At 36.2% G+C, this 12,726-nt stretch overlaps 1 protein-coding gene across 1 annotated transcript in view; it reads left to right on the top strand.

Annotated features, from left to right (window-relative positions):
* Nucleotides 1–7,732, top strand: part of LOC139437901 (olfactory receptor 7A17-like) — a 35,907-nt gene extending 28,175 nt beyond the window's left edge. Inside the window, exons 2-3 of the mRNA XM_071212796.1 lie at nucleotides 5,112–5,124; nucleotides 6,748–7,732. Of these exons, the coding sequence (XP_071068897.1) occupies nucleotides 5,112–5,124; nucleotides 6,748–7,732 (998 nt within the window). The remainder of the gene's footprint in view (nucleotides 1–5,111; nucleotides 5,125–6,747) is intronic.
* Nucleotides 7,733–12,726: the final 4,994 nt, after the last annotated feature.

Here is a 12,726-nt window from a genome sequence, read left to right as displayed (position 1 = left end):
GTGCCAGCTGGGCCCTGAAGCTCAGCAGACTTGCAACTCCTACAATCTGGTTTGTCAGACTTACCCAGATCAGCTAACATGGAGTTGAATTTGGTCAACCACCACATCAGGGAAACAAGAATGCCTACAATTCCAAACAGGAGAATTGCATCCATCAACCATGTGGGACTTAAGCCCCCTCCTGATACTGAGGTGGTATGTACATCACCATCCCAGGGTCTAAAGGATGGAGGAATCAAATATGGATTAGAGTGTTCTTACTGGTATCCTACTATAGAATTATTGTGAAAAGTAATGGAAGAAATTGTAGCATTGATGTGGAGAAAGTGGCCACAGTCATTGCTGCATCTCATGGGAATGGAATCCCTAATTGCTCAAAAACAATCCTTAATTGCTTCCTCTTCACTACGTCAAATCTACTTTACTAATCTCTCATGAAGAGAAAACACAATTTGTCTCCTAGAGACCACTTTACTGATTCCATCTCCCTTTTCTTCTTGGGAGCAGAGCTTCCAACTTCATCCATAGTTCAAGGAAGAATCTGTGTTGGTGAAATTAAACCCTGCCTTGATAATTTTAGGGTGAGTTATAGAAACTTCAGAGGTATTGGGGGAATGTGTTTTGGCTCCAAGGAACCCTTTTATTGGTAGAAACTATAAAGACATCAACAGGCTATGAAAATTGAGAAAACTCAAAATTCAAATCTTGCCTTATTAATAAGCCTGAGTGGAAATAGATAGCAGATACATTAAAATATATTATTTTTTCCCATCTGTCTCATCTGACATCTCCCTCTTGGGTAAACCCACTCTCAGCAGCATTTTTCCTTATTTCTCTATAATTGTTGAAAGTATTGGTTTAACCACATTCATTCATTTTTTCTTTTAGTCATCCATCAAATGTTTAGTCATCAATTTCTTCAAGATGAACTGTAAATATTATTTTGGAAATAAAGAGACAGGATAAGACTCTGTTCTTCATATTAAGGAGATTGCATCCAAATTGGGTAATAGACATAGAAATGAGTGTGTCCAATAACCTGAGGTAACTCTGGAATCCTGATGAAGTGGATCAAAAATTACAGACTCATTCTGTGGAGTTGAGTGAAGGTGTCACAAGGGAGATTTTAATTTTATTGAGTCTTGAAGAAGGATTTAGAGTAATTTAAGGAGGTGAATGTGATAGATGTGCACCAAGAAGAGATGACAGCGGCATAAATATACAATCAATAAAACCATAAGCTGTGGTGAGGTTTTAAAAATAGTTCTTAATAGCTGATGAAGAATGACGGGCAGGGACTTGTAAAGGGGAAAATGAGCTTGGCCAGCCTGGCAGTAGCCAGATAACCAGAAGCCTCGTGCTTTGTCCACAAGATAGATATTTATGTTTGGGTAGTCACTGCTGGTTTTTATAAGGTGAAGATCATGAAAAGACTTGCCCTGAGGAAAGCTCACTCTGGGCTAATATGAGTATTGCTGTTGTCAAAACCCCCCATTGATGATGAGGGATCGAAATAACACCGTGAACATGAGGAAGGAGTTGTGGAGACTGAATCTGTGTATGGTTGAATTATAATGTATAAAATACTGTCTGTTAATTCCAGGAAAAATATCAGATATTTTATATTAATTATTTAATTCTTTCAAATACTTTATGAAATCGGTTTCACAATTCTGCTTTGAGGGATGAAGAATGAGACTTAAAGCAATGTGATGTTCTTGTACAAGGCATGTAATTGTATCCGAATTGAATCTTGGCATTGATGTTCCTAGCATTTTGCATTTCACTCATAGTAAACTTAATACATTATAACAGTGTTAGATTTATAGAAAAATTGCAATGATATTAGAGATAGTTTCCAACAACCTCTCACCCCTTTCCCCTGTTCTTAACCCATCCAGAATAACACCTTACATTTATTTGTCATAACTTGTTAGTCCCTTTGTGACTAACAGCTTCTCAGACTCTCCTTGTTTTTGATAACCTGGATACTTTTGAGGGGGGAAATTATGGTATATTGCAAAGTCCCCCCAATTAGAATTTTATGATAATTAGACTTAGTTTACACATTTTTGGAAGAAGATACAAGGGATAAAGTGTCATCTTCAATGCATCCTATTCAGGAAGCATACTATCAACGGGATTTATCACTGTTCATGTTGATCTTGATCAATACTGTGTTGAGGTTTTCCAGTATAAATTTCTTCAATTCTCATTTCCTTACATCATCTTTGGAAAGAGTCATGAGGAGGTTTTTAGGAGTGGGATTTAGTTCCATGGGCTTGAGAGAACAATATCTAAATCTTTTTTTTTTTTATTCTGCATGAGAGATTTGCCTCTTCTTATTTATCTAATCAATAATTTAGTTATTTCAGGATGGATTCATGACATTTATTTCTTAACATGGGGTGTGATACAATACTTTTATTGTTGTTCAATTAATTCCACTTTTGACCATGGGAAATCTTTCAGCTGAACAATATTTCTCTTTATTATAACCCCATCACTGAAGGGTATATTTTAATGACTATTTACTCTATGATATGAGATGTGCCAAGTGGTTCTTGTGTATTTCTTTCCTAGAGTGAGCAATTTCTCCAAGAAGACATTTATTGGAGAAAAGTGTGAAATTCCAAGATCTGGGCACTATCTGTGCTCCTGCTACTGTGGCCTCTGGGCCCTCTCTCTAGAGTATAAAGAAATATATGTGTGTATACTAAGCTTGCACATATTAATGTCTGAAAAATTCTACATAGAGTCATCACTATCTATACTCAACTTCACATGATTTCTTATTTTGTGTCTAACTCTAAATGCCTATGACACAGAAATTTCTAGCCTCCTCACCTTGCTTATCTGTAATCTCCACTTCACAGTGAGAAAAATATTCCCTCATCTTTCATCTACCTATGGATTTCTTGATTCCAGTCTACATGATTAGAAGTATTAAAATCCTTAATCCCCACATGGTAGAACACTACTTTATTAACTAGAGTACAATTATTATCCACAGTTTCTGTGACTTCATTTTAGTCCCCATTAATATCCAATATTACTTTTTCAGCACCTTTGTTCTCAGCCCCTCTTGTCAAGGTAACTTATACATTTGTGATATATTAGTTAGATTTACAACACTTTTATTCTATCTGGGATTCCCTTGGCCTTGTAAAACATTTTTTACTTGCATTCATAATGTTCACGCATTATGTTTTCAAGTTAAAAGGGTTTTAACAAATGCATAGTATCATGTATCTACAATTACAGTATTACACAGAATAGATTCATTGCTCTAAATATTCCCCTGTGCATCACCTATTAAATTCTCCTTCTCCTCAGTCCTCTAGGAACTACTGAATATTCCATAATCTCATTATTTTGCCAAATCCAAAAGGTGGTATGTTTGATATCAACATACACAGCATTTTTAAACCAGTTTCTGTTACTTAGAAATAATTATTTAAGATTTATCCATATCTTTTTTGACAGAATGTGACATTTCTTTTGTCTCCATAATGTTCCATTTTACAGATACAGCACAGCGAGTTTACCAATTGATCTATTGAATATCATTTTATTTTTCCCCCAGGCGATATTTTTATTGTGGAAATATTATCAGATAATGGACTGAATTGGAAATTAACTTAAGAGTTGATAAAATGTCTGGGGGCCACCTCACAGACATTTATGATTTTTATTATTATCTTTTTTGTTTAAATATACATAGATGACACAAAATGCTATATTTAAAAATATAAGAAGTTTCCATACAACTCCACCCCACACACTCCAAATTCATCCCACAGGAACCATTTCTTTCATCAATGTGGCACATTCTTTGCATTTGATGAGTACATTTTGGAGCATTGCTACCCCACATGGATTATAGTTTACATTGCAGTTTACACTCACCCAGTTCATTCAGTGGGTTTTGGCAGGATATATAATGTCCTGCATTTGTCCATGAGATATCTTTCAGGAGAACTCCGAGTCTCAAAAATGCCACCATAACTCACCTCTTCTTCCCTCTCCCTGCCCTCAGCAACTCCCATGGCCACTGTTTCCGTATCAATGATAGTTTCTTCCATTACTAGATTGGCAATAATTCTATAGTAAAATATCAGCAAGTCCACTCTAATCCATATTTTTCCTCCATCCTGTGGACCCTGGGATGGTGATGTCTACTGCACTCTAATTTGTGAGGGGGCTCAAATCCCACATGGCTGGTGGATTGGATTCTCCTCCCTGCACTTGTAGATTCTCTTTGTTCCCTGGTGTGGTGTTTGACCAACATCAAGTTTGGCTTCAGATTTGGAGAATACTAGTACAGCTCTTGTAAACATTCATGTGTAGGCTTTTGTGTGAACTCCAGCTTTTATATCACCCACATATATACCTAAAGGCACAGTTGCTGGATTGTATGGTAAGACAATGCTTAGTTTTACAAGAATCTGCTGAAAAATCTTCTGGCAGAAACATTTTGCATTCTCACTAGTAATGAATGGGAGATAACTGCTCCACATACTCAACAGCAATTGGTATTCTCAGTGTTTAGGTTTTTATCTCTTCCAATATGCATGTGAGGATATATCATTGTGGTTTTAATTTTTCAATTCCCTAATGACAAATGATGTTTAACTTTTTAAAGATGTTTATTTACTATTTATTTATTCATTTATGTGTTTAAATTTTTAAATCTTTAAAGTAGGTTTAGTTTACATAAATGTTACATAAAACATAGGGGTTTCCATATGCACCACCCCTTTCCTTCCACTCTTTCCCATAGTAACAGCATCTTTCATTAGTGTGGTACATTTGCTACCATTGATGAACACATATTGAAGCATTGTTACTAAAAATCAGCTGTAGATTATATTATATTATAGTTAACAGTCTGTCCTGCACAATTTTAGGCAATGACAAAATATATAATGACTTGTAGATGTCCATGCAATGTCACACAGGATATTCCCAGCATTCTGAAAATGCCCCCATGTTACACCTATTCTTCCCTCTCCCTTCACTAAGAATCTCTTGTGGCCATCACTTTTATATCAATGATAAAGCTGCTTCCATTGTTAGAATAATAATGTCTATATTAGGAAAATAATTTCTACTTTATTCATTGTTCATTCCTTGATTTTGAGGATTTTGTGGTGGTGAAACCCACACTCTTTCTAATTGAGAGGGGTTTCAGATCCCATTGCTCAGGTGCATGTAACTATCTTGCTTGCAATTGCAGACACTTTAGTTCCTTGGGATCGACATTGTCCATTATTATCTCCTTGTTAGTTGTCCTTGGTAGTTCCAGTGAACTGGAGAGTAGGTGTTAAAACTCTACTTAGATTCAGGGCTCAACTGGCACATTAACAGCCCAAAGATTTAAGACTCTGGTACATATATTTAACAAGTATAGTATGAACACTTGCCTCTTCTGCAAATAAAATGTACAGAAGAGCCACGTGTTGGGAATTTATAGATGAGTCTAACTCTTTAACAGTGAGGAACATAAATTCCAAAGTAAGTCTCACTGACAAAATGTGAAATTCGTGGCATTCTCTGTACTGTTTATAGTGTCTGCATGTCTCTTCAAAAGTCTAAATTCTGGAATGACCTCCAAATACACTTTGACATCTCTTAGTCATAAAAACTCATCTGTATTTAATATTTCCCACTTTTGGCCAAGGTCTTTTTCCAGATTCATTGCTAGCTGGTATTTGATAATAATACCTAGGTGCCAGTGAGTTTGAATTTCTTTTTGTATGCTTATTTGGGAAGAGTATATCTTCTTACATTAGGATTCTTTGGGAGTATTATATCTTCATATGTTAGGGTTCTGTTCAGATCTTTTGCCTATTTTTTTAGTTCAGCATGTGCTTTCTTACTTTGTGATGTAAATAGCAATTTGTCCATTTGAATACAAATCATTTATCAGAGATGTTTTAAAAATGTTTTTCCAAATATGTGAATTTCCTTTACAACCCTTTATCGCTGTCTTTCACAGAGCAGAAATTTTACATTTGAATTAAAACTTACTTATAAATTTTAATATCTCATGGATCATGCTTTTGTTGTTATATCTAATTCTCATTACCATACTACAGCCCCCTAGATTCTCTTCAAGATTTAGTCTAGCACTTTTACAATGTATTTTACTTTAAACTGATATGATTCATTTTGATTTAATTTTTGTGAAATGAATAAAATCAGTGCCAAAGTTCTTTATTTTTTGGCATGAGTGCATCCTATTGTTCCCTCAGCACTTCTTGAAAAAAACACACTTTCTACATCAAATTATCCTTGTCCTCTGAAACAGCAACAGACCGCTTTGTGTTGGTTCATTTGTCCACTTCTTCAACTGGATTTTTAAAAATTATTGTGTTTCTATAGTGAGTGTCATAACCAGGTAATATGGTTCCTATAGTTTGTTATTCTTTACTATTTAGTCACCACGTACAATAAGACTGGTCATAATGTTTGACATTTAAAATAAATTCTGAGAGAATTTATCATGGAAAATATTGCTTGTCAAAGTATTTTCTATTATGGACAAGGTTTTCTAGTCACTAAGAGTATCATGAGAAGCAGAAACCTATATTTACCATGACATTTTCAGATAAGGGTAGTAGATCTATATAAAGTCTATAAAAATAATAACTTAATGTATGTACAATACAAATCATACAATTTACTATATTTTTCTGATCACTGCTTGTGGCAAAAATTGCATTACTCTGATATCTATTCCAGGAAATTCATCATTTACATGGAAACAGATAACCAAACATATGTTTTAGAATTTATCCTCCTGGGACTCTCAGAAGAAACAGATGTGCTGTCCCTCCTCTTTGGGCTGTTCCTATCCATGTACCTAGTCATCCTCATTGGAAACCTACTCATCATTCTGGTCATCATATTGGACTCCCAGCTCCACAAACCTATGTATTTCTTCCTTTCCAACCTGTCCTTTACAGATATCTGTTTCACCTCTACCACAGTACCAAAGATGCTGCTGAATATCCAAAAAGGCAGCAAAATCATAACTTTTGAAAACTGTCTCAGCCAGTTGTATTTTTTCATACTTTTTGCACAATTAGATAACTGCTTCTTGACTGCAATGGCCTATGACTGCTTCGTGGCCATCTGTCACCCCCTGCACTACACGGTCATCATGAACCCCCGACGATGTGTCCATCTGCTGCTGGCATCCTGGTTATTGAGTGTTTTGAACTCTGTTTTACATGGTTTAATGGTTTTGCAATTGTCTTTTTGTACAGAGTTGGAAATTCCCCACTTTTTCTGTGAACTTAATCAGGTAGTCAAACTGGCTTGTTCTGACACCTTCTTAAACGAACTAGTGCTGTATTTTGATGCTGGACTTACGGGTGCTCTTCCACTCATTGGGATTCTTTTATCTTACTCTAAGATTGTATCCTCCATTTTGAGAATTTCAACAGCTGAGGGCAAGTTTACAGCTTTTTCACCTTGTGGGTCTCACCTCTCAGTAGTGACCTTGTTTTATGGTACAGGTCTTGGAGTGTATCTTAGTTCTGCTGCTACTAAAAACTCAAGGGCAATTGCAATAGCCTCAGTGATGTACACTGTGGTTACTCCCATGTTGAACCCCTTTATCTATAGTCTTAGAAACAAGGACATAAAGCAGGCCTTAAAAAAGATGAGAAACATTCCCTCTATAAAAGGATACTTTGTCTCAAGTTTACAAAAGTGGTCATGATTAACAGAGGTCAAACACTAGGAGTCCTTAACTTAGGTACTTTTTAAGTGTATAGAGAAGTAATCTGTTATTTGCCTAATAAAATAATTCTACTTCTTTAATTTTTATATATCAAGGTTCCCTGTTTCTTTTGTATTATTTTACTTCATGTGTTCTCTCATTGAATTCACTGGAATCAATATTGAAGTTAGAAACTGCTGCCTGGATTTTCAGCAGTAAAATATTTCAAGCAGGTTATTCTGTACATTTAAAATTATAGTAGTTGCTGGAGGCATGAAGGTGTATTGCAGTCACTGCCAAATGAAAGAAACTTCTTGTGTTTTATGGTTTTAATGAAAAATAAGCTCTCCTAGTAAATGTTTTGTACTAGGTACCAAGGCTTTTATTCATTGATTCCTGAAAGGGGTCACATCCTGTACTGGAGACATCATCTGACTGTTTTAAAAGAATCCCAATTCCATCTCCAGTATGGACCTTTCTCCGGGACATTCCAAATCATAAGTTAAGTGAGGTTGTAATCTACAACACAATCTCTGATTCTTCAAACAATAATGGTCTCAGTTATTTCTGTCATTCTTTCAGTGACATAAGGTTGCCTTTTAAAAGTTATTTTCATAGTTAATGGTATTATCTGGAAATTTCTTTCAGCACTTCCTACAATAATAGTAAACATTTGCAGATCATAAAAAGCAATATGTGTGCTTTCCCTATTTCCTACTATAACTTGTTGTACTATTAAACACAAATATTAGCACATAATTTCAGATTTTTATGTAGACAAACTTTTCTTTCTGAGGGGTACTAAGGACAATGCTTCATTCATCAACTGATTTTTGTCACATCACTACAAATTGCAGACAAGTTTGGAATTAGTGATTTCTCTGAGCCAATGGTCATTTTTGGAAATATTAATAATTGCTTATGTACTTGTATTCACTTCAGTTTCTTTGGGAAAGCTATGAATTCATTTTCAATTGTAATTTATTAATGTACAGGTTCAGACTCTGATGTTAGTCATACACACATCAGAATTGCATTTTTCAGGGAAAGATATTTCAGTCGTGTGGTCTTATAAAATGTCTGTTTTGATTATACCATAAACTGAGAATTAAAAATCCTCAGCTTTTGATTACTTTCTGGAATTCTCTCTAGTTCAAGTAAGAGCCCACCTTATTCCCCATTACTTGACTTATGATTCTTAGTAAAATCACTTATCACATAAAACTGTCAGTTTGCCAAAATATTCCTTCAGCACTGTCTTTAGATATTACTGCAAAAAATATATTTTGAATCATTTTATCCAAGCTATACATACACAATTGTGTACATTTATCTCATGGAAATAGTAGTCTCACTCCCAAAAATTTGATGTACCAATTTCCAGATTGCTACACTGCAAAACTGTTCTTTTGCAATCAGTTCTTGTATGAAATAGTTTACATTAAAGGCTTATGTTAAAAAAGAAATCTCTTTCTAAATGAAAGCTTTGAAAAAATTTTTTACTTAATCCATTGTTCATTATAATAATTAGACATTATTATTCTCTTAGAGACTAAACTTATGATTTAGGAATGGAAGAACTTTTATCATTGATATAAAGGCAGTGATCACCAGTGGTTCTGAGGGGCAGGAGAGGGGAGAATTGGAATAAAATGGAGACATTTGGAGACATGGGCCTTCTACTTCATGATATTGCAATGATGGAAGTAAGCCATTATCCATTTTGTCATAAACTATACAAGTGTTTGAGACAGAATATAAACTATAATCTAAATTAGATTTCATGGTTAGTACCAATGTTTCAATGTGTGTTCATCAATTGTAACAAATATACAACAGTAGTGAAACATGTTGTTAATGTGATAAAATGTGGGTGGATGAGGGCATGGGGCATATGGGAAGCCCCTATATATTTTATGTAATGTTTATGTAATCAAAAGTTTCTTTTAAAATAAAAATAATCAAAAATATTTTAAAAAATAATTTTTAGAAAAAAACTTTGTAAGTATGCATATTGAACTTATTGAAGAAGCTAGAATTATGTCTTCCAATAATGAGAACTATAGAAAACACTGAAAAGCAGGCCAGCTAAGAAAGGTGACACTTCTTTTACTATCAGGAACACTGTATAATTAAGAAGAGTCCACTGAAATTGTTGACTCCACAAATATGCTCCCTTCCTGTTATCAGGTAGAAGGTTCATGCCGTTAGTATTGTTTAATGAGCATCATAACTTCTAGTTCCCCATATTCTGGAAGACAGGAACACATGTCAAAAAGAGGGAGAAAAGGCTGCTAAAGGCCATGTACCCTTCATACCATACTATGAAGACTCAATTGTGGATGCTAGAGGCGGGACAAGGTGGTATCAGAATTAAAGCCCCCATATCATTTCTCCTACAAAAAAATGACTAAGTGGGGACAAAATCGTGCCTGTGTGGACTGTTTTGGGAACCCATAAAGCAAGAAGCTGCTGGACATTGATCTGGAGAGATCACATCAAGAAGAATGATAGCTGAAGGTAAAACCATGGATTTCTGCCCCTCCACAGGGCAAGAAGCCACAGCTTTCCCCAAATCTCAACAGACACAGCTGGAAGTGATCAACTACAAGAGTGGGAGGCTTCTGGTGAAGGGTGGATAGGGGTCCTATGAGTGTGGGTTCAGTTGTCTGGACCCCCCTTTTTGAGCTTTGAGGAGCCTACAAGTTGGCTTGATGAGAAACCAGGAAGAGGGGATATGAAAATCTGCTGAGGCAGTACTAATTACCTAAATTCTGTGGTTACATCTAAGAAAACATGGAGACAGGCAATTAACTAATCCTTTGCAACACACATAAGGGAGAGGGACAGTAGGAAGTGATTTGTAGGCTTCCAAGAGCATATTTAGGGTCCTGAGATAGGTGTGGGTTCTCTCCCTCAAGGAGACAGGGAGTCATTATTTTCAGTGGTGATTTGATCCATCAGGGTCCCATTTGAATTTTGGAGGGGAGCTCTCATATGGGTTTCCTGCTGCCCTGGGAGAGAGGGAAGTAAGAAAGGGAGAAAGGGGGAAGGACAGATTTCTAAACAGTTTATTCAATCCCAAGAGTCTATAATGGCCCTAGAAGGGGATGTTTTTGAGACAGGGGAAACTTAGATAATATCTTTGTATTAGTTTCACTTGGGTCTCATATGTTCCCTAAATAAGAGCTTAAGAGGCGGGTTAAGATGACATCTGAGTAAGTACACCATCGTCATCTCTCTTACAAAATACTAGTTGTGTGGTGATGGAGTCCTGCCAGAGAAGGCTATTTCATGAACTTGCAGGATGGGAGGTGTCTGGACATTGATCTGGACAGACTGTAGCAAAATTGGAGCTTTCTCAAGGCAGAAATATGGGTTTATAACACTGATCTCACAAGCCATGGGTAGGTAAATCCCTTCTCCCTAGGTCAAAGAGCCACAGCATTCACTAAGAACTTCTAGTTTTTGGGCAGATTTTCCAAGTCCCATGCTCCCCAAAAGCATGAACTCCAAGCCTATGTGCCCTGAGCCCCTGTGGCCCACATTTCCCAGACCTATATACCATGAGTCCACATTCTCCTTGGCCTCTGTTTCCTGAGCCCAGCACTCTCAGAAATCCAGTATTACCCTACCCCTCTGGTCTCAGACTAACTACGGGAGAGAAAAAGTTTATGTGGGAGGTGCAGAGGGGTCAAAAGAGTGCAGGTTCAAATTTCTGGTCCCCACATCTGCATTTGTGAGTTTGGAGGAGCATGTCAGCTGACTTGGGGAGAGTCTAGGAAGAGAGGAGAGGTGAATCTGGTGAGAGAGCCCAGTTTATCTAAATGCTCTGGGATAAGAAACTTGGTCTGGGAGAAGGAGGAGTCAGAAAATTAACTAGCCCCCTTGTAGCACACCTAAGCAAGAGACACAGTAGGATGGGCTTTGCAGGCTTCCAACAACATATTTAGGGTTCATGGCAAGGAGTGGGTGCTCTCTCAAGAAATTAAGATATGTCATTTTCTCAGGTTAATTGGTTCACCAGGACTCATTTGAATTTCCTACAGGAGCCCTTACACAGCCTTCCTGCTGCCTTGGGTAAGAGGAACGTAAATAAGGGAGAAAGGGGGAAGGTCAGATTCCTAAGAAGTTTGTTTAAATACAAAGAATTCTTTTCCTGAGGTTTTGTCTGATCTTTTATGTTGGTTTGTTTTCTTGTTTTTCCTTCCTCTTTATTCCCCTCCCACACACACACACACAGTGCCCCTTCCTTTTATTTCTCCCTTCTCTTTTTCTTGCTCTGCTTTTTTTCTTCTCTCTCTTTTCTTTTCTTTTTTTATATTAGTGCTGCAGGCAACATTTCTTATTTGCTGTGCTTCCTCATCCTCAATTTTCTCTTTTTTGGCTACCAACACGAAATACTTTCTTTTATATCATTCTCTCCTCCATTATTTATTGTTTCTCTTACATTCCACCTCATCTCTGTTTAGCCCCCAATATTTCTGAATTTTTATCTCTAATATCTCTAATCTGTTTTCTATTGTTTATTCACTCTTTAAATTATTGTGCTTTCTTTTCTTTTTCCCTCTCTCCTGACCACACAGACATTTTAATTCATATTATTTCCTCCCCATATTCAGTTTACTATCTCATTAAAGGTACTCCACTTTTTTATAGTCATAACTACACACAGCTTACATGAGTTCAATATTCATTCTCCTAGATCTCATATGGTTTTTCTGCTAACATTCATTACCAACAATACTATTATATTTTTCTTTTCTTACCCCTTTTGCTTTCCCTGAACCTAATATTTTCCTTCAACAGAACTTAGCAAACAAAAAAAGAAAGAGAAAATTTGAAAAAAAGTGGAAAAAAGAAGACTTAATGGGTAAGCAAAAACAACTAATTCAACCCTAAGACTAGATGTAGAAGATAATCAGCAGAATAAACCCAACAAGATAAAATGATAATAAGGCAGCAACAAAAACACACAGACAATACCAGTAATC

The sequence above is a fragment of the Dasypus novemcinctus genome, chromosome 30 (assembly GCF_030445035.2).
Source record: "Dasypus novemcinctus isolate mDasNov1 chromosome 30, mDasNov1.1.hap2, whole genome shotgun sequence".
NCBI lineage: Eukaryota > Metazoa > Chordata > Mammalia > Cingulata > Dasypodidae > Dasypus > Dasypus novemcinctus.
This window is presented reverse-complemented; position numbering and strand designations above follow the sequence as displayed.